Consider the following 23,263-nt stretch of genomic DNA (forward strand, 5'->3'; position numbering starts at 1 on the left):
AAATAAATTTTAAAACTCTTTGAGCTTCCAAAAATTTTGAATTTCTGACTAGTTTTCCCGATTTTTAAAGAAAACCGAAAGTTTTGACATAACTACCGGTTCTTGAAAATCAAAACCGATTTAACCGTAGTTTTCGTTGGTGTCTGGTGCTCACCGTTGAAAGTACATTGGTGTTTGGTGAGGAATCGTACGCACAGTCAAGCGGACTGACTCGACGGCGATGTCTGAAGAGAAAAACGAGTTGTCCTCGGTGCTGTCCCGCAGACAGGCGATCAACGACGCCCTGGACGGCGGACAGGAAGTGAAGCCTCACTTCCGACCGTCCGGACACTCTGTCTTTGCTGAATTCCACGAATTTACCCGCAAGCAGATCAAACTCTACGAGTCAGAGTTCAATAAGTACGTATCCACCACAGTGTCCGAAGGCTCGGACACCACGTCCCAAGTCACTCCGACCAAATTTAAACCCCGTCCTGTTCAATTATCACTGCAGAATCGCGCCTTCCTGTCACTTTTCGCACACAAAGTTTATTGATTTATCAGCGACCTTGACCAAGTTTTCCCGAATGGGAAAACCAGCGGGTACATCCAGGGAACTTCAATTTAATTGCTTCATTAGGTTTGAACAATCGAATCGTTGCGAGTTTCATACATAGAAAGTTGCTGCGATTGACTTGTTAATAATTTGAGAGCCACTCGGACTTTCATTTCCGCAGAACGGGTGTGACATTCAGCATCTGGCAGGAACAAATTGTATTACTCTTTTTTAGTCAGCTTTTTATTTTAGAACAATCCAGATTTTTAATTTGAAAATTATTATTTATCTTTGAATTGTAAATAACTTTTTCATTGGTATTATTTAAACTTGTTTACTGTAACAATATTTTGAAAAAAAAAATGGTTACAGTTTAATTAACTTATATAAGATATTAATTAAATTTTATTTATGTTATTCTAGTTTTAAATAATAATTTTTATTAATGTATCACAGGAATATCTCTGCCCCAATACATCATCCGTAAACTCACGTCAACTCTATATAATTTTTTGATCGGTTCTACTCGTTATCATAAAAAAATTTGAAAATTGAACAAATGAATCAATTGAACTGTATATCTGTTTTTTTTTTAAGGATAATAGATAGAATATTTATATTGAGCACAAGTAGGTGTTCAATGGGTGTGTCTGCAACTAATTCAATAGTAGGGTAGGAGTTTGTAGCAAAACAAAAACTGAAATTTTTACAATATTGATTAATTGAGATTTTTGCTGCCACTTTTAAGCCCTTTCTTTTCATTAAATTATCAGATTCAAGAATGCTTATTGTATAATATTAATTTAATTCTCTTTAAATTGTAAATATCACGGTCAGATGAACCTGACAAACGGTTGAATTTTGAACTTTGGCCAAAGGGCATCATTTCTACGGTCATTGATTCCGATTTTTCTATCATCGTTGCGGCGCAATTGCAGTAAACGCATTTTTTTCTGCGATTTCACCTGAGATAATTATTGTTCTTCAGTTGCGGCAATTTGCCCTTTCCGAGCGGCAATCGCACCCAACCAAGTGGATTATCGGCCTGAACCGGTTTCTCCGCCGTGACTCACGGGTGCCGTCAACGTTTTTTTGTAATTATTAGTATGCGTCGCTTTTACTCGTGGCCGCACGCACGTGAAGTCGCGGATCAATTGGCGACCTGAATTCCTCCGACTCAGCCTCGTCCTGTTTTAAAATTCACTTCTTGCGTTTGTTTATCTGCCGTTTCCAGATTTGCCTCGGAAAGAAGCGTCCGGGTTATTGCTTTCTTTGAACTTGTGCGTCACTTGTGGCCCCCACATGTGCGCCGCGATATAAAAACAGAGACGAAAACCGTCCGAGCCTCTCTGGAGAGCAAAACCATCGGTCCGTGCAGCCAAAACCAAAAGCGGAAGATATTTGATTGAGCGTGAAAAATTAACCGTTCTTGCAATTTAAATAATGAAAAAAAAATGCCTTATTTTACTAATTAATCAAAATGAAAAGCAGCTTCCCGCATGGCTCTTCCTATGTCTCATTATTAAACCTAGGGGCCCTCCTGCAACGCGGGCCTCATCAGAGGCGGCTGAAAATTCTGTAGGATATCTAAAGCTAATTTTAACCTCGAATTGAAGCAAAGTTGCTGGCGAAAATTTTATGTAATATCCAATAATCTTTGGTAACTTGATAAATTCTTATTAAGTAGAATAGTTTTTCAGGATAACTCTCAGGGGTTACTTAAGATTTTCACAATAAAATCTTCCATTTAATAAAAAGAAATAAGAACCTTCAAAAATACATTTGATGTTATCACCTTTTGTTAATATATTTTTGTTTTTACAATCGTTACAATTTTTTTTATATATATGGATCAGATTTTGGTGGAAAACGTTAAAGTTTAAGACAAAAACGCACCAACACTATATAATTATATAGCAAAGATTTTGATAAAACTTCCAATATTATAAAAAAAAAACTGATTTTCCGCAGTGAGCTAAGATTGACTAATGGTTATTTTTTGTTATTTTCGCATTTTCAGGGTAGAATTTTTTATTTCTGAATTTTTCATGGCTGAAACTAAAATCTTAATATTATTAATTACTTTTCATTTGTTTGTCATTTAATTAAAAACAAGTCATTTAATAATCAATTTGTCTCCCAGATGCTTTCAGGGTGCACTGCGCACTAAAATAAATTCTCAAATTGACCTGTTTACGGCGATTTTGGCCCAGTTAAACAAGTAAACCAGACTTAAATATGAGCCTCGTTGGTAAATTTGCAAAGCGGGAACAAGAAGGGAACTTACTTTTCTGCCGACTTCGCTGCTTCTCTGACTGGAGTGCTTCTTCTCACTCTGCAATTCGGCCGATTTTTGCCTATTTCGGGCTGAATTAGGGCTCAATCTTGACATTCTTGACCCCGGCAAGACACGATGCACTTTGTTAACAAAGAAAACCATTTATTTTCTTATCATAATTGGGCGTGTCCAGTTGTCTTCTGGGAGAAAAGCGGGAACGAGTTTAGCAACCCGACAAAGTTGTCCTGACGGAATTAATTATCAATTATATCGCTCTGATTGAAACCTTTAGAATTTTTGCGATCGAAAAGTTTTTATTTCTAGAACAATAAGGGCATGAGCAAACATGAGGAAAATCGCCGTGTAATTTATTTTTTGATGTGAGCAGCCGTTGTCGCGATATGAGCATAAATACGAGCTCAGCTCTCTTTCGCTGCAATCGCGGAGGAGAGCGGAGCGCTCGATTAATTAGACGTTTGCGCGAATTTAATATTTTATTAGTTAGCGTTGAGATAATTCTTCCAAATTTTCTGCATTGGTAGCCAATTAAATTATTTATTTTAATTTTTATTTGTCTCTTCAACAAATAATTATCTGGAGAAAAGATATTTACGTTTCCACGAGAGTTTTGTTATTTACTTTTTTTAAATAGAGAAAAATTTAAAAATAAAAGAAACCCTTACAGAAAATTGTAGCTAACTAAATTCTCTGCCAATATCTTTCAATACATTATGTTCTGATTATGTTGTAAAAAATAATTTTTACTTAAGAGATGATCAAAGTCAAAATATTCTCCTTTTTCACATTGAAATTTTTTTTAATCTTTTCTGAGATAGCCAATCAATTGGAAATTTCATTTTGATCTTAGTTATCATATTTCATCCCAATATCCATTGGTAATTTTTAATTTTAAAACGGCTCAACATATTTAGATGAAATTGGATTTTTCAGGATAAAATTAATTTATCATGATAAAGGTGATACCATTAAATTTAAGAAAAATAGTTGAGTGAGATATCCTCTGATATGTTTTCAGGGTCGTTGAACCCAAAGCAGACCTTTATTTTTGTTTCCCAAAGGTGTCGCATTTCAGGAACCTGCCAAGCCCGATTCTAAAAAGAATTCCCTGCCGGTTAACTCTGCCAAAACTGATTCGCATAAACAAAGCAGCTCGTTAGCTTTTTATTATATTTTCTCCTTTTTATTTCTGCTCAAGGACCGAAGCCAGCAGCTCATTGTTAGTACAATTTCATACGTTTGCCGCGTGCGAGCTCAGCGTCAATTGAGCGGCAGCCGTTTTATATTAGTCGAGGGCAACGATCAAGAATGAGTCAGTCGAGGGCGCGACCCGCGTGACACTCTGCTCGTTATTATTATACCCGTCAACTTCCCATCGAGCAACAACAAATTTCACCGTGATTGGGATGATTTTTATTGTTCCGAGCGCACTTTCTCCCTCGGCGGCAACGAACTTCTTCTTCCTTTTTCGGCAAAGAATCGAAAGTGTTCTCTGCTGAATTCCTCCTGCTTTTTCCTGTCGCTTCGCGCGACCGCCATCGATCCCAAATTATTTCTGCACCGCACGCCAATTTTCCGAGTCGATGCGGGTCTGCTATGCGCCGCCAGCAGCCATACCTTTATAAATTATATTGACGCCGTGATAATAAAACCAGCAGCATGCTCGTATGACGCGCGAAACGCAACAGAAAACAAGTTGATCCAGACACCATTGAAAATTGAAATAATACCCCCGACAAGACCAACTCGAATCAAGTTTGCTTTTACATCAAGGCCACGAGTTTTGTTTTCAGAGCAAGCCAATTTGAATTGTGCAATAAATACAAAATTAAAAAGAATCCTTGCATGAATAAAATAGAAACATTAAAATTTAATTTGATATCTTACAAAAACAAAATTTAGTCCGTATCTAACCTGACCCTGGGGGTTTAAATAAAATATAAAGAATAAAAAATACAAAAATGTATTTCAAATATAAACATTATTCTTTTATTTGAACGTCAAAGACGTGCAAGAAACCTTACACTACGGCAAAACAATCATTTTAATTCTCCAATAATTTTTAGTGTGCGTGTGTTTTTTAATTATAGCTAGTTTGTTTATTTCGTGTGGATAACTTCAAGCCTAGTTTTTATTGTGCAATTTCAGTAAAACCTCATACAAAAAAATCTTTAAAAAAAATCTCAATTTTGAAGCTTTAAAAAAACCCATGAGTTTCATTACAACACAGTACTTACATGATTTTCCTCGCAAAATTAACAACAAATAAAAATGCAATCGTTCCCCCATTCTAAATGATAAAAATGAAATTACAAGATAAACCATGTAAACCGCGGCAGGCAAAGCGGGTAAACAAATTTATTTCTTTATAAATATTACACACATAATTCTTGTAGTATTTTTTTTTATCTTAACATTTTAATTATTACAAAAATTTAATTTTATTTTCAACTTTTAAACCCCAATAAAGGTTTTTTTTTACTAGTGACAAGTAAATCATGTTTGGTTTCGATTCTCATTTTTTGTAATCTCTGAACTTGAATTTCTTGTCAGAAACTCGATTCTCGCCAATCTTTGCTTTTTTTCTCTCCATAGGAATTTCTCGGCCAGTTTCGGTTTCTCTGCAGCTGCGGTCACGACAAGGTGAAACGCCGCGCGCCGAAATCGAGCAGTGCGCGGCCTGGTTTATATATTATTCTGACCACCATGTCTCGATAAGATAAACACATTTCACGCCGAGAGAGACCTATATTTGCATTTTCGACCCTGAGAAGGAGAAGAGACACTTTCAATCGCGAAACCCGTTCATTCGCTCCGTGCAAAAGAATTCGCCGAAAGAAAATCGTTTCGAAAACTCGTTTTCTTTTCATTTATCATCACGGGCTTGGCACAATTGTGTTTTTAAAAACAGGAAGCCTTTAGTGGTTGCTACTGATTAGATGCCTTGACGTCGGTTGACTCACTAAAGAGTGACTTTTTATTTCCTTTTTCCATATTCAGAAAGCAGCTGAGGCGACATTTTATTTTAATTTTTCACGCCGAGGCAAAGATCGTGTAAATAAATAATTGGGAACTAATAGATCTCACTGGAGGCGTTGTTGGTCGTGATTCACGCACGCTGATCGGATTCCTCTTCAGTTATTCAGCGACTGGAGGCAGAAAAAGAATAAAAGAATATATTAAAAAGTGGCTCGTCGCTGCGGTCTCTTGGTTAAATAATTACAGCCGCTTCCTCTCCCCCATGAAATTGATTTTGCCGTTGAAAACTGCGCAGTTGTCGTCTCGTTTTTTTTTTTTTTTTTTTTTTTTTTTTTTTTTTTTTTTTTGCATAAATAGCACTCGCTTGCGCCACTCGAGCTTAATAATCCATATATTATGTACAAAGGATTGAGCGGCTCATCGTAATATATTTAATCCGATTTCATCAATTAAATAAAATGGGCTTAAATATAAACCAACCGACTACTCGCAATTAGATTATTTTCCAATTGAAGTATTTGAAGGGAAAAATGGAAACCCGCAACATATATATATATATATATATATATATATATATATATATATATATATATATATATATATATATATATATATATATATATATATATATATATATATATATATATATATATATATATATATATATATATATATATATATATATATATATATATATATATATATATATATATATATATATATATATATATATATATATATATATATATATATATATATATATATATATATATATATATATATATATATATATATATATATATATATATATATATATATATATATATATATATATATATAATTTTTCCTTGAAAAGTCTTTATCTTCATTTTTAGCCTCTCCTTGTTTTCCCTCTAATTACTTTTAACCATATCCTTGTGAAAAAGACAGACTCATTGAAGGCTATTTCTTTAACAGGTATGATGTCGGTCATGACGGTTTCCTCGACCTGGCCGAGCTGAAAATTATGATGGAGCGACTGGGCGCGCCCCAAACTCATCTCGGTCTGAAAGGGATGATCGCTGAAGTGGACGAGGACAAGGACAACAAGATCAGCTTTAGAGAGTTCCTGCTCATCTTCCGCAAGGCGGGAGCAGGAGAATTGGAGGACAACAGCGGCCTCAGCCAGCTTGCCAGACTCACCGAGATCTCAGTCGAAGAGGTCGGCGTCACCGGCGCGAAAACCTTCTTCGAAGCCAAAGTATGTTATAGCCTTGAGAAGTATTTCACATTTATTTAACAATTATAATTTTAATAATATATAATTTATTGTGGAATTGAAGTTTTCTCCAATTCCATGATCTTTGTGAGTGCCAATTTTTTTGATTTAAATTTTAAAATTAAATTTCCCTGATCTTCCAGATTGAAGAGCAACGCAAGGCTGGCAAATTTGAACAAGAGCTGCGAGAAGAGCAGGAGGAGCGTCGGCGTGAAGAAGAAAATCGGGCCCAGAGGAGACAGGCGTTCAAGCAAACGGCTGCCGTCTTCCAATAGTCATTGAGATTAGCGAGGAGGAACAACTTTTGCCACCAGTCCATCACACAGCCATTCCAGAGCTGCATTTTCTTATCAAACTTTCCATTCATTATGAGCACAAATCGTGTGTGAAATTATTCCGTATTTCGATTCCAATTGATGTATCCAGCATTTTGTGTTTCGTCTATGAAAATGAAGAGCTTAAGCAGTGTGTTTCCTCGCCTGAAAAGTAATTGTTACCAACCCCATCATCCCCACGCGGGAGGCGTGAGAGCCTTTTGTAAATATCAAACTTATAACTTTCCTTCAAAATTGTGAGAAATTAAAAAGTGTGACATATTTTAACCGTACATTTCTGTTTTATTCGTTCTCTCACAACTAAAAAGCTTCCATTATACACATTCCTCTTGCTATCATCATCAGTAGAATATATATTTATATCATTATTTGTAATTTAATTATTCAACATTTCAAACTTTACAATAGTGAAATATTGTAACCTAAGTCAGTATATATATTACAGCAATCCGTTTTCGGGCGTGATTGACGACCAACTTCGGGAAATCTGATTTCCCCTTTCTAACTTTTAAATTTATTAAAAACAACCAGAGCTCCGTGCGGTGCTTTAAGGTCTGTACAATTTCCACCAACTAGATTAGGAATCGATAAGCATTGCTGCTGGTAAGACTCGATAAGAGCAAAGTGGTTTCTTTCTAACCAGTGTATTGAAGCACCTGAAGAAACTGATCAGAAATTTTATCCTCAAAACAATAAACACAAGGCTAATTAAAACGCAATCAAAGCGGTGCTTCAGTCTAAATAACATTGTAAAAAATGCACTCAAACGATTTTTGCCGTTTTTTTTTCAGTCCTGATTCGAACACAAGAATGACGACTACGAAAATGGGCAGCTGAATGTGTTTGTCTGTGTGATTAATTAAGTCGTTTCAGTCGAATTGTGAGCACTTACGAGGCTAAGACTTTGGAAACCGATCGGTCGGGAATCAGTCCGAGGGTGCGCACAGGAGCGGCAGTCTTTTGACTAACAAATTATCGAACGTTGGATCACAGCGGCATTCTTCTTCAGTCCTCGTAAAAGTCGGAGGTCATGTGCTTGGTCAGCAGGTAGACGACGGCCTCGTAGGTTGACATCATGATGGCCGTGTTCGGAATCTGCCGCACAAGTTGGGTGCCCAGGCCCCGGTAGAGGCCACGAATGCCCTCCTCGTGGCCCACCACTGCCAGGGTCTGCCAGAAGCTGCGGTACTTGCTGCCCTCCTCCCTCAGCCTTGTTCGCGCCACCTCGTGCGGGTAGGCGATGCACGAGGCTACCGTCTTGGACGTTGCCCCCGCCATCATGAATTCGAGGAAGTCGCGCGAACTCTTGTCCCCATTAGCACCCTTCTCGCCATTTTTGCCGCCCGTCCGACGGGCGATCAACTTTGCCTTGATCGCTTCGTAGATCACAAAGTGCACCACAGTCTCCGAAATGCCAAAGTACGACGCTGTGATCCCTTTGTAAAAGCCGCGAAGACCCTGGAAATGGAAAATCATTTTCAACAATTTAAGTAATTCATGTCCACAAAATTACACCAACAAAGTAAATCAGAATAGAAATTAGATCAGATAGAACCAAGTGAAAATTCAATGAAATCAATTGAGGTTGACAATGGACGCTGTAATTTTTATCTTATCTTAAATCAGCTCGTCAATTAGCATTGATTTAAGTTACACAGATTTTTTGACGCATCAGTGGCTTTTGTACCCAAGGTGCAGCAGATAGTGACGATTGGCGCAGGTACATAACCATTATTTTTATTTCAAACGTGACTGCAAAGAGTAGGGAGGAGGGCGAGTGTGGAGCGTCTATTAAAAATAGGCCTGGGTCGAGTGCATTTTTATCACAGCCAGACGCCAGATTATTCGGTCAGAGAGGCGAGTGCACGTAATCGGTGCTTGGAGGACAAACAAAACACGCAATAATGGAAAGTCAGAAGTAAAAGATAAATTAAGGAAGGCCGCAAATACAAAATATAAATAATATTTAACGAGTTTGTCATCCCCCTGCTGTTTTGAATACAATACTACAAGCAATTGCACCATATTTTATAAAAAATTTTTAAGTGTTACTTCACCATCAATAATAGATAATAAATATTTGCCTTTGTAAAAATAAAACTAGTCAGTTCAACATTGATTTAAAATAAATATGAAAATGTTTAAACTATTTTTATCTCTCTAAGTTAAAGGAATAAATCGTCAGATTCTTACGGCTTGTCTGTAGATCTGTCGTATGCACTGAGCTGCGGTGGTTCGGGTGCCGTTTCTCCGCTGGTCCAGCTGAAGCCGCGTCTTTACGAACCAGATTGGATTTGTCGCCGTGCACGCGACGAAGCCTGTGAGTGAAAGAAAAAAACAGCCACGTTAGGCAAAAGTTGACTTGATTGATTTGCTGAGCGTCGCGAAAAGAAACCGTCTCTCTCCATTCGGTCTAAACAGCTGCGAGATCACACTTAGTTATTTTCGGCGCGGCGCAATTAACATAACTTTCAATCGACCCGTTATTGTGACATCCAGACACACACACAGGACATGCACGATGACGGACGAAATTAAAAAATCCTCAGTGTCATTGCAAGGCTAAATATTTGTGATCAAACAGCAAATTAAATTGAAAACTTAACAAAAAATAAAAAAATTTCCTCTTCATACTTTTTAATGTGAGCAAAATTATTTCCACTATATAATTTTTAAATTTTTTAGCTAAAATCTGATGTGAAACAGTATCAATTTGAAATTATTTAATATAATGAAAGTTTTTCAATTTTTGCAGACGGTGGAAATAAATACGATAAATAATTTAAAATAAATAACTCCAATTTATTTTAATTTCTTTATGATCCTTTTATTTTAATTGAATTAAAATGTTCAAAAATAAATTCTATGAGTCCAGACTTTTCTGCCCACTATCTAGGAGGTTGGCAGTACTGAAATTTAATTTTCCTAGCTCTAGTATATTATAAAAATTTTGATTTATATTAGGAAAATTGCTGAACGAACATAAAATTGAGTACGATATTCAAAAAATTTAAAATGAAACTTCACCTGCACAAGACGCGGCGCCGATATGGACAAGCGGTGTGTCCGGCGTGATGGTGTTGTTAAGGAACTGCTTGGACTGCGAGTAGGCGCAGAAGTAGATTGCCCTGGAGGGCGCAACCCCAACCAGGTTGGGCCCGAGACCTTTAAAAAGGGCTCGAGGACCCTCGTGCTCGACTATGTAACGCAGACATTGGACAAGGCCCATTCGAGGCCTCAGGCCTGGCGTTGACGGTAGTGCGACGGCCGTCGTAGCGAAGGACCGTCGAAGAAGAGGCCCAGGACCACAGGTGCCGCTGTTCGAGCTAGCCGGAGGCCCAAAGTGGCAGGCCGACGATTGCAGCCTTGTCTTCACCACCTCTAAGGGGCACGTGGCGATCGCCCCCGCCGTGCCTGCCACCCTGAAAATCAAAAGGTCACTCCAAGGTCACACCTTTGTGAGACAAGGAAACTCACCCCCCGGCCACCAGATGTATGGCCGTGTCCTGCCGAGACATCCTTGCGAGGCGGCCGGATCCGTTTTGCCGTTTTGCGTTTTGCGTCGTCGATTGATTTTCACGTGAAGCAAACGTGAGTCCTAAGCCCTCATTGGTCGCCCTCGGAACACCACGTGACTTTGTTTTGCCCTAAAACTCCAAGGGCGGCCGCTTGTAGCGCTGTCGATGCACGAATCGATCGGAAGGTGTGAAAACCGGTTAATATTTTTATTTTCGTAAATTTAAGGAGTTTTAAGTGAAGCAAATACTGAAATTATAATTTTAAATACAATTTATAATTACTAAATTTATAACTTGTTGCATTTTATTACATTTAATGAGGCTCTTAAATTAAAAAATAATGAGAAAATTTGGCTTGACACTTTCAGATAACCGGTTATTTTAAGATCATCTTCTTAAAACTATAAAGTTTTCTTATTCAATTAAAAAGAAATTACAAAAAAATTTAAGAATTTACAAAAAAATCAAATATGACATAAATATAAATTTTTATTGCATTTATGATCTGAAATTTCAAATTGAAATCATAATCAAATAACCGGTTATTTAAAAAAAAACAGGCACTACCGAAATTGAAAGCAAAGCAAAACAAAACAAGAATCAAGAATCCCCGATCCCCACAAAACCAGGGCGGCCGAGTGCAAAAATGTGAATTTGGGATGGGTTCTTCTGCCCTCGTTAGGCCAGAGAGAAGATAGACGGAGGCGTTCGCATTATGGTCAGTAGGCCAAGGGCTAAATAATGTAAATTTAAATCGGCAAAGTCAAGGTCTTGCAAAAAACAAATGGCAAAATTGACCTTTCCATTGAAACGTCGTGATGAGTTTATGTATGTAACAAAACAGATAGATATATTTTATTTTTTCATATTTTTTTAGTTTAAGTTATATGCATTATGTATAACGCTGGACAATTATTGATGTTAATTAAAACTTCTTTTAATAATGGTTATTAATTTTAGGGATGAAAAACGTAAATTTGATGGCTTCTGAGGGAAATCTGCAGCAAGGGAAAATGAAGTTTTTCCGGCAACATGGAGGTGCCCTGTCTTGCTACCTACTGCTCGTACTCTGGATTTTCCTGCTGCTCGCTGGTGAGGCTTCCGAGGCTTCGGTTAACACACTTAATGCATATGTAATATGAATTTATAATTTTTATTGCAGCCATGTATCGATTCATGTCTCGTGAGCCGTCCGTGCAAGTGGTGCCACAGTCAGAGCGGCAGCAGCCGGCAGACGAGCTGGGTGCCAACGCTGAAAGGGTCAGGCGCTTCTGCAATGAACGTTTTGACGACGGAGCCGAAGGTCATGTTGGTGGCGAATTTGTGCTACTTGGGGCCACTGTTATTTTCCGCCATGGCCTTCGAGGGCCTCTAGTCCATCTTCGCAACTCCTCTGCTGTGAAATGCAACGACCCACCACCTACACCACCATTTTGGGCCAATGCTTCAAAAACGCCTGGTTTTACTCAGGTCTCATAATTTTTCTCTTTAATTACATCATCCTATAAAAAAAATAAGTCTTTAGTTATTAATTCATAGGTTTCAAAGGTATTTTAATTTTTTTACACAAGGCTTAACCTTGAAGGTTCTTAATATCTATTATTTTTACTCGAAATATGTTTTAACAACTTTTTGCTTTCAATTATTTCAGATGCTTGGCCCATTTCACTCTTTCCCTCTGGCACCAACTGAGTGTGCCGGCTTAGGCCAGCTGACCCCTCAGGGCGCTGAACAGCTCCAACGCCTCGGATCCGCCCTTCGCACAGCTTACTCTGAGCGATTGGCCTTAAGTGACTCAACCCGCGGTTCTGCAGTCTCTGTTTTTGCCACACGATATCGAAGGACTTTCCAAAGTGCAATAGCCCTACTGCACGGCCTGCTTGCGCCCCTGCCGCTCCCTCGCCATGTGCAACCCTTCCAGGAGGCACCCTCTGTATTTTTCTGCTTCTCTGACTGTGCATGTGCAGCTGCAGAAAGACTTCGCAAGGCTCTCGACGCGGAGGCAGCCGTGGCTCTACGTTCTCACCCTGCTGTTACAAAATTGGCCGCTGCTGCGGCACCATTCGAAGGTTGGTCAAAGTTGATTTAGCAGCTGGAAATAAATTTAATGATAGAGTAAAAAAGGATAACTGGTATTAAAATCTAACCAACTATTCAGCTTACCAGTACACCAGTCATAAATAATATCTATTTTTTTCCAGGTACAGCAACGCCCAAGGCAGTTCTAGACGCGCTGTTGGTGACCTCATGCCACGGGTCACCAAGCGCCGCTGCAGCCCCCCTGGCCGCATACCTGGAGTGGGAGGCTCGTCGACTGGCGCCGCGCTTCCGGCCTTTGGCCCTATTACGAGCACACCCCCTGCTGCGTCACGTCGGAGCACAACTGTTGCGTTTTGTGGCCGCACCGACTCCACGACTTGTACTCTACGCAGGCCATGACCGCACCTTGGAGCATGTGGCCGCTGCACTTGGCCTTGGGGGTGTTGATGCTGCCCTCCCGCCCTTTGCTGCTCGCCTCGTTGTTGAACTTTATAGAAAAGGACTGGTAAAGCTATATTTTTATTGTTTTAATTTAATATATTTTTAGATAAAATTTAATTAGACAATTGTCTAGAATTTTGAAATATAAATTAATTTATTTCAAAATTCTAAAGACAAGATTTTAAATTGGAAGTAATTTAATTTAAATTATTATTTTGATTACATTTCTAGGGTGCTGACTTTTTCTTCCGGCTGCTGCTGAATGGTCGTGATGTGACTTCATCCCTTTCTTTCTGTCGGAGCGGTCTGGTGCCATACGAAGGTGTGTGGGGTTCTGAGGGTAACCGTGTGGGTGTCACGGCCTCACTCTGTCCCCTAGAGTCCATTGTGCGTTTCCTTCACGATGACTACTTTGCACCATTCAACGCAACCAACGCCAAGGATGCCTGCAGCATGCACTTTTGAATTTAAAGGCATTTTCCCCCATCCACAACTTGAAACGAATCAATTTATTTTTGAAATATTTTTATTTCTTCATAATTTTTCCAAGGTAACCTTTATTAAAATTCTAAGTAAGCTCTCTATTAAATTTGTGATTTGCTAATTCATTGTGATATTGTTTGTTTCTCACATTTTTAGATTAATGATCCTTCCTGATGTTATGTACTTGGATCTTGGATCATTACAATTCATATTTGTGAATTATGTATTATAGTTAACAAATAGGTTATTTAAAGTTCGAAGATCTGCATTCTGCATTTATATAAATATGCTGCATTTTCAAACTAAATACGTTCCTTTAACTTTTTTAACTTGTTCCACTTTAAATATTTTTCTGTGATTATATTTTTATTCTCCAGGAAATTGTTAAACATGTTCTTAAACTAAAAGAAGTCTATTGTAATACTAAGCAAGATATTGTATTGGAATTGTCAAACGCGCTTTTAAAAAGTCTGAATGCCCTCAAAGGTTAAATCTGTTTTTAAAACAGCAGTGCGTTTTGTGTCATAAAAACATGAGTAACGAATATTTGATTAATATAAGGAATATGTATAGCTATTATTATATTATAAGTTTTAATTTTAATGCCGCTAATCTCAATTGAATAAAAATCGTTAATGTTCCTTCAAATTTTTTTTGATAAATAAAGTACACCTATTGTTTTTTGCGCAATCTTTAAAATTTTGCGAGAGAAAAATAAACTGATGGAGCAAAAATTTTGTTTTTTCCTTCCCCATTTTCCCTCAAGAAGGATAGAAAATAAGATGATCTTGACACCGAGAAGAATAAATAATTATTTATAAATCACAAAACAGGGTCAGCAGACAACCAGAAGTATATGCAAGCAGTAAAAAATTTCTCATGCCTTTTTCCCGCCAAACTTTGAATTGAAAAAGAAAAGTGGTTGACGCATAAATAATCTGCTGAATAAAATGATTATGCAGGTTAAAATCGTTTTTTGACTTTAATCAACTAAATTTAAAATATTTAATAAATTTATAAGACAAAACTATTGAATTTTACCTTGAACTATTCAATAAATTACCTGAAAAGTGCCCTTTTTGAGCTACATTGTCCGCCATCTTTCATTCGCTTCCTGTTTCCGCGAGACCAAGAGGCTCTACGTGTGACACAATGGTAAATTTTTAGTTAATTTCGAATTCTTTCATTATTTTGAGTATCGCTGAGTCTCTTAAGATCACTTAAGGTCTTCCAAAAGTTTAATGATGGGCTTCGAGCCCCGGCGATGACGTCCGGTACGCCGAAAGCACAAAAGACCGGCACCCACATGGAGGGCGTCTGAAAACATGTGGCTGACGTTTATGTTTTCAATTTTTTCAGACAAGCAAGAGACGAAACGGGGGCCGCTCCAAGCACGGCCGGGGTCATGTTAACCCCGTCCGCTGCACCAACTGCGCTCGCTGCGTTCCTAAGGACAAGGCCATCAAGAAGTTCGTGATCAGGAACATCGTCGAGGCTGCCGCTGTGAGGGACATCAACGAGGCTTCTTGCTACCCATGTACGAATTACTTTATTTACATTTTAATCTTGAGGGCGAAATGGATCTCTTGAATTTTCATGAAACCCAATTGGTTATTAAATTTATTGGTGACATCCTAATAGATTATTTAGAATTATTTTTTTCTCTAAAATAATTTTTAAAAAAATTAGAGATTCTTGATGTATGTTGTGATTATTTTAATATGTATTCTCAATTAATGATGGCAATACATATTTCTTATATTTATAACAATTTTATTTGTCCTCTTTGAGAATTGAGTGTGTTAATTGAAATAATGTAATAGTTAAAATTTAAAATTTTTTTTTTCTATTATTGATTAATTCTTATTATTATTATTTTTATTTTTTTAACAGCTTATCAGCTGCCGAAGCTTTATGCAAAGTTGCACTACTGTGTCTCCTGCGCAATCCATTCCAAGGTCGTGCGCAACAGGTCCAAGGAGGAGAGGAGGAACCGACTTCCCCCTGTCAGGAACTTCCCCAGGGTAAATCAGATTTTTAACTTATTTTTAGATCGAATCTTATTTTCCCTGTTTCATGCAGGATAACCAGAGGCAACAGCAGCAGAGGAAGTAAATTCACGTCTTTTTTTTAATTGTATAACATACTGTGAAAATACAGGAAAAAAAGCTGAAAATCTATATCTATTGAGATTTTATTTAATAATTTGCCAAACCTCGTCAAAATTATGAGACTGTAGTGTTGGTAATTTTAATGAGTTCGCTATATAAAATTTTTATGTATTCATAAATGTGTAGGAATCAGTAAGCAGCGTTTTTTTAGTTATTATTATTAATTTTGCAATAGTATTCCTTTATAAACATGCAATCCAATCTGTAATCAAATTAAACCGTAAAATGGTAGACGCGTGTCGTAAATTTTTTTAAATTTAGATTTTAATTGTATTTAAAACCCCTAAAAATTTTATAAACAGCTACAACAACTAGAATTATAGTGAAAGCTCATAAGAATGGAATGCAGACGTGCTGAGAGTAGGGGAGCTGTGAAAAGTGAAAAATTAAATATATTTTGTCATTATCCTAACAAAAAGTTGAGAGAAATTCCATTTGCTTTACTCTAGTTCCAATTTCCAACCCCCACTCGGCCACTCCACTGGAAATAATATAATGAGTGGAGAAAAGATGCCTCCACTCCGCTGGACAATGTAAATTTATGGAAAGAGAACAAAAATTTTAGCTATGTCACAAAAAAGGGGGTGCGTGTGGTAGGCACAGGCAGGCAAGCACAGCACGCAGTCTCTCTGCTCTGCCTGCCTGCAATGTGCAGCAAACAGTGCAAGAATCAACACGTTGGTGCAAATCCCGATAGAAACGAATCATTCTGAGGATATCACTTGGTAGATTATTAGCATTCCGCATTCCTGTCTTGCGACTTGCAGCGGTTGAGCAAAAACATAATAGAATTCGCTCGAGTCGAGATTTCATTAAAGGTGCACAAAAATCGCTCAGCACTGGTGCTTTTGCTCGCAGCAAATCATTATTTCTGAAGTCTCTAAAATTCGGCAGCGTCTAGCGATATAAAGTTGAGTAAAAAGTGTCCTTCATTCAGGGTCAGGAAATTTGGGTTGTTCTCCGTTCTGCTCGATCCTTATAATAATTATGATTATATGTGTTTCTTTGTTATGTTTTTTGCGTGTTCCCCCATTTCCAGCAATACATATCAACATTTTCGAAAAGTGGATGAGGAAGTTTGAAGATGGCCAACTACACTCGTGCCCATGGGTCGTTCTACCAGGAGGAATACGTCGTTTGTCCTCTCAACAGCGAGCACATCATCCGCGAGGGACGCTTCCAGTACCACCTCGTGCGCTGCTTCGAGGCAAGAATTTGCTGTCCACTTCAACCATAATGGACTTTGCCTTACATTTTAAGTTTTCCAGAGGTTTCCTCACAAGGAAAGAGTGCAGCGGTGCCCTTTCAACGCAACACACCTAGTCCTGCTTCCTGCAAGCCTTGAGCAGCACATGTCTATGTGTCCGAACAAAGTTTCTGTCCTTCTCTACAAATACACTCGTAAGTTGTTAACAAACAGAAAAAAATCTCGGCAGGAATTTTTGGTAACTGATTATCTAAAACGTCTAAAACTAAAAATTTGGCAAATAAATTGAAACAATGTTTTGGTAAATCATGGCAATAGTAATAGATAATTTTTACGAAAATATTTTATTCAATTCATGTTTATTCTGGTCTTGTCCATGAATGTTGTAATTAATAATTATTAAATTTTTTCATAATATTTTTTTTTTTTTTTTATATATTTTTAGCTGGAGCAACTGACTTAAGAGACAGAGTTCTACCTATTTCAAACAGGATTGCTGAGAGCTTAGACGAAGACTGGTCTGAATGCAACTCTGCCACCTACAATCCAAAAAAACAGGGCCAGGTCTCAGCCAGCACCAGCAGTGACAGAAAAAGGTATATAATATTGGCCCCTGTTCATTGTCATTCAAAAACAAAATTAAAATGTTTATTGGAAGGCATCACCATCGTCACCACAAAGACAAGAAGGATAAGCATTCAAAGACTTCCAAGAGGGATTCCATAAATTTCCCTGGTGTCAGCAAGGCTGGGTAAATATTTGGAAATTTATTTTTAATTTGCAAAAAAAATAGTGCGTGAATTTTGTGTTTCATTTGCAGATTGGACATTATCATTAGTGATGATGAGACAGACATCATGACAACCACCTTCAGTGAATTAAGCATTGATAATAAGCCATACAAGGAGAAATTATAAACTTGCAAAACAGCTTTGTAAATTTGTAGATGACGTTTGATTTTGCATTTTGCCTCAGTTGGTTTGGATTAACAATAGAATAAACATATTATCTGATATAATTAAATAATTATAAAGGCATGTTGCACTGCAATAATTTTGATCATCAGTTTCTTTTATTACATCAAAATTATAAATAAAATTCCCGCAAATAAAAAAAAAGTAATAATAACATCTATGTAAGTCATGTTTTTTCCACAATGTTCCGGTTTATAGACAACCCCAAATGGAATGCAATAAAAAATTTGCAAGGGCGCATGTGTGTGGTTAGCGCCAGATTTCAAAATTTATTAATAGCTTCAAGATCAAGAGGGCGCTGAGCCGGCTGAGCGCTCATATTCTGCCACTCCTGCTTGCTTATGTTTTGTTATTATTTCTGATCTGATATTACTTGAAACGGACGACTTTCTGAACAAAAACTTCTTATTTGTTCTAAGGTGGTGTTTCTTATTCTCCCAATAGGGAACTTAAGTTTCCTGACGCTAAAATCATCAATTTTATTTGGTATATAATATAATTTTCTCTTTTAAATGCATATTTATTAATATTAAAGATTCTATTTTTACAGAAAATGAGTTTTGGAAACAAAGAAGGCGCCTTCCGAGCGGCTTGCAAGAAGTGCGGATACGCTGGCCACTTAACTTTCCAGTGCAGAAACTTTCTGAAAGTTGACCCAAGCAAGGAGTTGGTCCTGGACGTGAGCAGCACCTCTTCTGACAGTGAGGACGAGTATGTGACGCCGTTGACGGCTCTGAGACAGCAGGAAGTCGCTGCAGCCGGCGAGCACCAGCCGGACAAAAAGGTCAAAAAGAAAAAGAAGGAGAAGAAATCTAAAGAAAAGAAGAAGAAAAAGAAAAGCAAGAAGAAGAGGCACAGGAGCAGTGAGAGTGACGACGATTCGAGCAATGACGATCGACGCAACAGACACAGGTCAAGGTCTCCGTTGGACAGAAGGAAGCCGTCCTCTTCTGGACACAAAAGGAAAAGGCGGAGGAGCAGCAACAGTGACTGATTGCAATATTTTTTCATGATTGCATTTTAAAGGTTAATTTTTAATGATTTGTAACCTTAAAGAATTAAGGATCTTATATATAATTTTTTTTTTGTAATTTTTGCGTTTATTTCTTCACGACTTTCACGAGGCACATTTTTCTTTTTTCATTAACAAGCCATGCGATGAGATCATAATTTTACTACAAATAACTATTATTGACGTATTTTTTTCTGCAGATATCTTGTCGTAGACAAAAGATTAAATTCCACCATTATAATATAAGGTATTATTCTTTTTCAATTATAATAATAAAAAAAGAGGATAAAGTCTAAATTTTTATAATATTATGATTTGCATTTTAGAATTGATTTTGAAATATTTATTCAAAACATTATTTTTATTGCGTCACTGGTATTTCAGCGTTTGTAAAGAACTGTTCGGAATTGTTCATATTAAGATTAACCTAAAAATAAATATTTCTTATTAAAAAAATGGGACTGATAATTTTTAAATACACGCCATCCCAAACTTTTGTCTTTCACCTCGCACTAATGATTCCTAATAGTCTTTACTACTATGATACTAAAACATCTTTGGCACACGATTTTATGATGCTCCCAAGACTAAATCCCCTCTCTTTTTTAACCCTTCCACTCTCGTCTCCACCAAGAAGACTCCTGAGGCGCAGGCTTCAGTTTATTCTCTGCGGCGGGCCAGAGCAGGCCGTTATATTATAAAATGCGGATATTGTTCGCGATCTCAGTTTTGCCCCACATAATTCGTGCCTTTGCAGGTAAGCCAAATAATTAAGACCAAAGAAAAACTGGAAATTAGTCTTATTCGCGCGGTAATATGCTCTATTGTGCATAAAATACAACCTGATTAACAAAAAAAATTTCTCAGACTATAGATTTGATAAAAATAATAGTGAAATCTATTCTGCTAAATATTATATCCAATTTAATTCGTATTTTGTTATTTCATGTGCTTAATTCCGCTGAAAATTTAATTTAAATTTTCACTTTGATGCGGTCATTCAACTTGCTCTGTTTGTAGGTGCTAAAATATTTTGATGATTAGACATATTCTAACAGTTATTTAACACGCAAAAGTGAAATAAAATTTTATCAAAGCAGTGTTTCTAGCAAAAAGAATTTATTTGGTTCGTTACATACTTAGTTACAGGTATTTATAAAAAATTAATAGAATATTTTACCTTAATTTCTTCCTAAACAAACAAATCTTAAAGGGAGCACGCTGAAGTATTTTTATTTTGTATAAGAAGCCACTTTCGTGCTAGCAGAAAATGTTTAGTGTACAATTAACTTAATTTTCTGAACCCCGATTACTTTTTAATGCGACGCGACCATGCCGGCCGGCTTAACACCGCAGCACTGTTCAGCGCCTTTCTCTCTGCTCGGCCCTCGTATGTGCTACATAAATAACGGTGCTTTTTCTTGTTTCTACAAAAACTCCCACGAATCTGTTTCAAATAGCGTTGTTCAAAGTGGAACTCTCAACAAGGAAACCCTTTAACCCCCTTGAGCAACTTCTTAACTATCCTTGTTCAACTGATTCGGAAAATTTATTTTATTTTATTTAATCAATGTTTGCAATAAAAAAGTTCAAATATCATTAACGGACAAAATTTCTTTTATATTTCATTTTAGTAGAAGAAGTGCAGTGAAATCTCCAAAATTTATATGTGAAGAATAATGAACTATCTAAATCACGGAAAATAATCAAAATTATTTGTGACACATTGTACATGATAGGCAGTATCGGTGCATCTTCGCCTCGCCTCCTGCCTCCTGGTAACAGAGGCAACAAATCCAGTCCGTCGATTGACCTTGATACCTGCAGGGAACAACCTCTGCCCGCCACAAGAAGGGTTTGGCTGCGCTTTGCGAAAATAACCTTTGGCGCCAAAGTCGCCACACCTTTTCTGAGCTTCAATTCGCATGAAAAAATAAAACTTGAATTTTATGAATGAGAATTTAATAGTGCCCTGATAGTTTAAACACGTGCGGTTTTTGTTTTAAAATTCTTCCGCTTTATCTGCATCTAAGAGACAATAATAATTTAAAACTGCAGCCATCGTAGAAGCTACGCGCCTGAAACTCGCGATAAAATGCACTCGGTTTTGATCTAAATTTTGAAATATTATGCAAACAATTGTATCGTCTTGTACCACATTTGCATTGATCTTTTCCCCACAAAACGCAAATATTTATAATTTCAACAATAAGTACCTATTTTTTTTAATATTATTTTTCAGTAAATCAGGACTTAAGTGGTGAGGGACAAGTTGGCGGCCACGGACGCACTGTAGTTTGCTACGTCTCCTCTTGGGCCGCGTACAGGCCAGAAAATGGCAATTTCTCGCTGACCGATCTCGACCCCACAATTTGCACACACTTCGTCTACGCATTTGCCGGACTCAACGCGGTCACAAATGAAATTAGATCACTGGACCCGTACCGAGATTTGACTGAGGACTACGGTTTAGGTTTGAAACTTTCCTTTCCAAATATAAGAACATGTTAGGAACACATTTTCGTTATCAGGATGGTATCGAAGACTGACTTTGATGAAGAAAAATTATCCGCACCTGAAAGTCACCCTTGCCGTCGGTGGGTGGAACGAAGGTTCACAGAATTACTCAATTATGGCGAGTGACCCTGCGAAAAGAGCCTCCTTTATTTCAAGCGCAGTAAAAATATTAAAGTGGGATTTTTTTTCACCTTTATGAGCGTTTAAATAATTTTTGCTACTTTTCAGTGAGCACAACTTTGACGGTTTGGATCTCGACTGGGAGTTTCCATCAGATCGTGGTGGAAAGCCTGAAGATAAGGCTAATTTTGTCACTCTTGTGAAGGCAAGATAAATTTATTCAAATACTTACATAAAAATTAGCCCATTATAACAATTTATTATAAAATTATTTAAAAAAAATCAACCATTATTAGGAGCTGAGAGAAGCCATGCCCAATAAAATTTTAACCTCCGCATTTGGAGCAAGCAAACGGATAATCGACGCAGCTTATGACATTCCCACCCTGGCCAGGTACCTTGACCACATGCATATCATGGCCTACGATTATCACGGGGCTTGGGACAGAATGACAGGACCAAATGCACCCCTGTTCACCAGCGATTCGCACGACCCTCTTTCAATTGTAACTGAAAATCTAACAATTTTTAATAGAAAATTCTAACTAAAATAAAAACCAGGCGGCTACCATCAAGCATCTGAAATCTTTGGGTGCTCCCTCAAAAAAACTTGTGCTCGGCGTTCCCATGTACGGCAGGACATTTCTGCTCAGTGACCCTTCTAATAAACAAGCCAATGATTTTGGACTCCCAACTCAAGAAAGGGGCTTTAAAGGTCCATATACCAGAGAGGATGGTTTCATGGGCTATAACGAAGTATATAGGCAAACGTATGATTTCTTTGAACATAGTCAATAACAAATTTTGTAATTAGATCTGCAAGGAAATTGAGTCTTTAGGCTCACCCTGGTCACAGAAATGGGACGAAACAAGCAAAACCGTTACTGCCGTCAATGGTGACAAGTGGATAACTTACGACAATAAGAAAAGCGTTGCTAAAAAGGTAAAATTTTATAAATCTATAAAAATCATTATTTTTTTTTAAATATAAATGATAGGGTAATTAATTAAATTTATTATCACAGGCAACATATGCGATTGAAGAAGACCTGGGTGGCGTGATGGTTTGGTCAATTGACACAGACGATTTTAGGGGTGATTGCAGTGGTGACGGTGGCTCTGGTCAAGAGCAACGAGTTTACTACCCGCTGGTCAGGGCGATGAACGCAGCAATGACCAACGCATTGAAGCATAAGAATGAGAATCAGCACATCGAAGAAACGACAAGTTCGGGATCTGCCAGTATACAATCGGCTATTTTTTCAACTATTTTTATATTGTCCAGAATATTTTAGAAAGTAAAAATCTTTTTATTTAAAAATATGAAAATAATAAATAAATCTGTAGCTTAGGGCTATTTTAATTTCATCAACTCGT

The 23,263-nt window shown here is 37.4% G+C and overlaps 7 protein-coding genes across 11 annotated transcripts; 6 read left to right on the forward strand and 1 right to left on the reverse strand.

Moving 5' to 3' along the window:
- Positions 1-156: 156 nt before the first annotated feature.
- LOC132196580 (EF-hand domain-containing protein D2 homolog) lies at positions 157-7,675 on the forward strand. The gene is made up of 3 exons (XM_059619340.1): positions 157-399; positions 6,768-7,050; positions 7,212-7,675. Exons 1-3 carry the CDS (start codon positions 221-223, stop codon positions 7,341-7,343), a joined length of 594 nt encoding a protein of 197 aa, XP_059475323.1. The 5' UTR covers positions 157-220; the 3' UTR covers positions 7,344-7,675.
- LOC132196579 (mitochondrial carrier protein Rim2) lies at positions 7,663-11,038 on the reverse strand. Its single transcript, XM_059619339.1, has 4 exons — positions 10,881-11,038; positions 10,431-10,825; positions 9,597-9,721; positions 7,663-8,861 (listed from the first exon to the last, which is right to left on the reverse strand). Exons 1-4 carry the CDS (start codon positions 10,919-10,921, stop codon positions 8,409-8,411), a joined length of 1,014 nt encoding a protein of 337 aa, XP_059475322.1. The 5' UTR covers positions 10,922-11,038; the 3' UTR covers positions 7,663-8,408.
- Positions 11,039-11,483: 445 nt separating this feature from the next.
- Positions 11,484-14,608, forward strand: LOC132196578 (2-phosphoxylose phosphatase 1). 2 transcript variants are annotated; one of them, XM_059619338.1, is made up of 6 exons: positions 11,484-11,639; positions 11,882-12,013; positions 12,084-12,391; positions 12,573-12,990; positions 13,123-13,466; positions 13,634-14,608. In XM_059619338.1, exons 2-6 carry the CDS (start codon positions 11,884-11,886, stop codon positions 13,865-13,867), a joined length of 1,434 nt encoding a protein of 477 aa, XP_059475321.1. In that variant the 5' UTR covers positions 11,484-11,639; positions 11,882-11,883; the 3' UTR covers positions 13,868-14,608. The 2 variants fall into 2 exon arrangements, with proteins under 2 accessions (XP_059475321.1, XP_059475320.1); XM_059619337.1 differs by having other exon boundaries at positions 11,507-11,749.
- Positions 14,609-14,968: 360 nt separating this feature from the next.
- Positions 14,969-16,065, forward strand: LOC132197139 (small ribosomal subunit protein eS26). Of its 2 annotated transcripts, none has more exons than XM_059620228.1 (4): positions 14,969-15,040; positions 15,245-15,422; positions 15,779-15,909; positions 15,968-16,065. In XM_059620228.1, exons 1-4 carry the CDS (start codon positions 15,038-15,040, stop codon positions 15,998-16,000), a joined length of 345 nt encoding a protein of 114 aa, XP_059476211.1. In that variant the 5' UTR covers positions 14,969-15,037; the 3' UTR covers positions 16,001-16,065. The 2 variants fall into 2 exon arrangements, with proteins under 2 accessions (XP_059476211.1, XP_059476212.1); XM_059620229.1 differs by having other exon boundaries at positions 15,977-16,065.
- A 599-nt stretch (positions 16,066-16,664) lies between these two features.
- Positions 16,665-18,388, forward strand: LOC132197277 (gametocyte-specific factor 1 homolog). Of its 3 annotated transcripts, none has more exons than XM_059620463.1 (6): positions 16,665-16,781; positions 17,096-17,263; positions 17,325-17,457; positions 17,709-17,859; positions 17,922-18,014; positions 18,084-18,388. In XM_059620463.1, the coding sequence occupies exons 2-6, from the start codon at positions 17,141-17,143 to the stop codon at positions 18,178-18,180; spliced, it is 597 nt and encodes a 198-aa protein (XP_059476446.1). In that variant the 5' UTR covers positions 16,665-16,781; positions 17,096-17,140; the 3' UTR covers positions 18,181-18,388. The 3 variants fall into 3 exon arrangements, with proteins under 3 accessions (XP_059476446.1, XP_059476443.1, XP_059476445.1); XM_059620460.1 differs by lacking the exon at positions 16,665-16,781 and adding an exon at positions 16,807-16,966 and having other exon boundaries at positions 18,084-18,387; XM_059620462.1 differs by lacking the exon at positions 16,665-16,781 and adding an exon at positions 16,810-16,994.
- A 176-nt stretch (positions 18,389-18,564) lies between these two features.
- LOC132196893 (protein SREK1IP1-like) lies at positions 18,565-19,698 on the forward strand. The gene is made up of 2 exons (XM_059619830.1): positions 18,565-18,723; positions 18,788-19,698. Exon 2 carries the CDS (start codon positions 18,791-18,793, stop codon positions 19,229-19,231), a length of 441 nt encoding a protein of 146 aa, XP_059475813.1. The 5' UTR covers positions 18,565-18,723; positions 18,788-18,790; the 3' UTR covers positions 19,232-19,698.
- Positions 19,699-19,922: 224 nt separating this feature from the next.
- Positions 19,923-23,254, forward strand: LOC132196892 (probable chitinase 2). Its single transcript, XM_059619829.1, has 8 exons — positions 19,923-20,006; positions 21,492-21,722; positions 21,781-21,940; positions 21,995-22,091; positions 22,183-22,392; positions 22,448-22,642; positions 22,701-22,829; positions 22,912-23,254. The coding sequence occupies exons 1-8, from the start codon at positions 19,952-19,954 to the stop codon at positions 23,179-23,181; spliced, it is 1,347 nt and encodes a 448-aa protein (XP_059475812.1). The 5' UTR covers positions 19,923-19,951; the 3' UTR covers positions 23,182-23,254.
- Positions 23,255-23,263: the final 9 nt, after the last annotated feature.

This window comes from Neocloeon triangulifer, unplaced genomic scaffold, assembly GCF_031216515.1.
Source record: "Neocloeon triangulifer isolate White Clay Creek 2 clone unplaced genomic scaffold, ASM3121651v1 ptg000012l, whole genome shotgun sequence".
Classification (NCBI taxonomy): domain Eukaryota; kingdom Metazoa; phylum Arthropoda; class Insecta; order Ephemeroptera; family Baetidae; genus Neocloeon; species Neocloeon triangulifer.

What these genes read in the sequence shown, in the direction of transcription:
- LOC132196580 (XM_059619340.1), top strand. Translation starts at nt 221, where the DNA reads ATGTCTGAAGAGAAAAACGAGTTGTCCTCGGTGCTGTCCCGCAGACAG. An exon ending in TACGAGTCAGAGTTCAATAA is followed by an intron (nt 400 to 6,767) that starts GTACGTATCCAC and finishes TTTCTTTAACAG; the next exon opens with GTATGATGTCGGTCATGACG. An exon ending in AAACCTTCTTCGAAGCCAAA is followed by an intron (nt 7,051 to 7,211) that starts GTATGTTATAGC and finishes CTGATCTTCCAG; the next exon opens with ATTGAAGAGCAACGCAAGGC.
- LOC132196579 (XM_059619339.1), bottom strand. Translation starts at nt 10,921, where the DNA reads ATGTCTCGGCAGGACACGGCCATACATCTGGTGGCCGGGGG. An exon ending in ATACATCTGGTGGCCGGGGG is followed by an intron (nt 10,826 to 10,880) that starts GTGAGTTTCCTT and finishes TTTGATTTTCAG; the next exon opens with GGTGGCAGGCACGGCGGGGG. An exon ending in GACAGATCTACAGACAAGCC is followed by an intron (nt 8,862 to 9,596) that starts GTAAGAATCTGA and finishes TTCCATTTCCAG; the next exon opens with GGTCTTCGCGGCTTTTACAA.
- LOC132196578 (XM_059619337.1), top strand. An exon ending in AAACGCCTGGTTTTACTCAG is followed by an intron (nt 12,392 to 12,572) that starts GTCTCATAATTT and finishes CAATTATTTCAG; the next exon opens with ATGCTTGGCCCATTTCACTC. An exon ending in TGCTGCGGCACCATTCGAAG is followed by an intron (nt 12,991 to 13,122) that starts GTTGGTCAAAGT and finishes ATTTTTTTCCAG; the next exon opens with GTACAGCAACGCCCAAGGCA.
- LOC132197139 (XM_059620228.1), top strand. An exon ending in CGAGGCTTCTTGCTACCCAT is followed by an intron (nt 15,423 to 15,778) that starts GTACGAATTACT and finishes TTTTTTTAACAG; the next exon opens with CTTATCAGCTGCCGAAGCTT. An exon ending in CTGTCAGGAACTTCCCCAGG is followed by an intron (nt 15,910 to 15,967) that starts GTAAATCAGATT and finishes TGTTTCATGCAG; the next exon opens with GATAACCAGAGGCAACAGCA.
- LOC132197277 (XM_059620463.1), top strand. Translation starts at nt 17,141, where the DNA reads ATGGCCAACTACACTCGTGCCCATGGGTCGTTCTACCAGGAGGAATAC. An exon ending in ACCTCGTGCGCTGCTTCGAG is followed by an intron (nt 17,264 to 17,324) that starts GCAAGAATTTGC and finishes TAAGTTTTCCAG; the next exon opens with AGGTTTCCTCACAAGGAAAG. An exon ending in ACCAGCAGTGACAGAAAAAG is followed by an intron (nt 17,860 to 17,921) that starts GTATATAATATT and finishes GTTTATTGGAAG; the next exon opens with GCATCACCATCGTCACCACA.
- LOC132196893 (XM_059619830.1), top strand. Translation starts at nt 18,791, where the DNA reads ATGAGTTTTGGAAACAAAGAAGGCGCCTTCCGAGCGGCTTGCAAGAAG.
- LOC132196892 (XM_059619829.1), top strand. Translation starts at nt 19,952, where the DNA reads ATGCGGATATTGTTCGCGATCTCAGTTTTGCCCCACATAATTCGTGCC. An exon ending in ATTTTGTCACTCTTGTGAAG is followed by an intron (nt 22,092 to 22,182) that starts GCAAGATAAATT and finishes AACCATTATTAG; the next exon opens with GAGCTGAGAGAAGCCATGCC. An exon ending in GTTTCATGGGCTATAACGAA is followed by an intron (nt 22,643 to 22,700) that starts GTATATAGGCAA and finishes TTTTGTAATTAG; the next exon opens with ATCTGCAAGGAAATTGAGTC.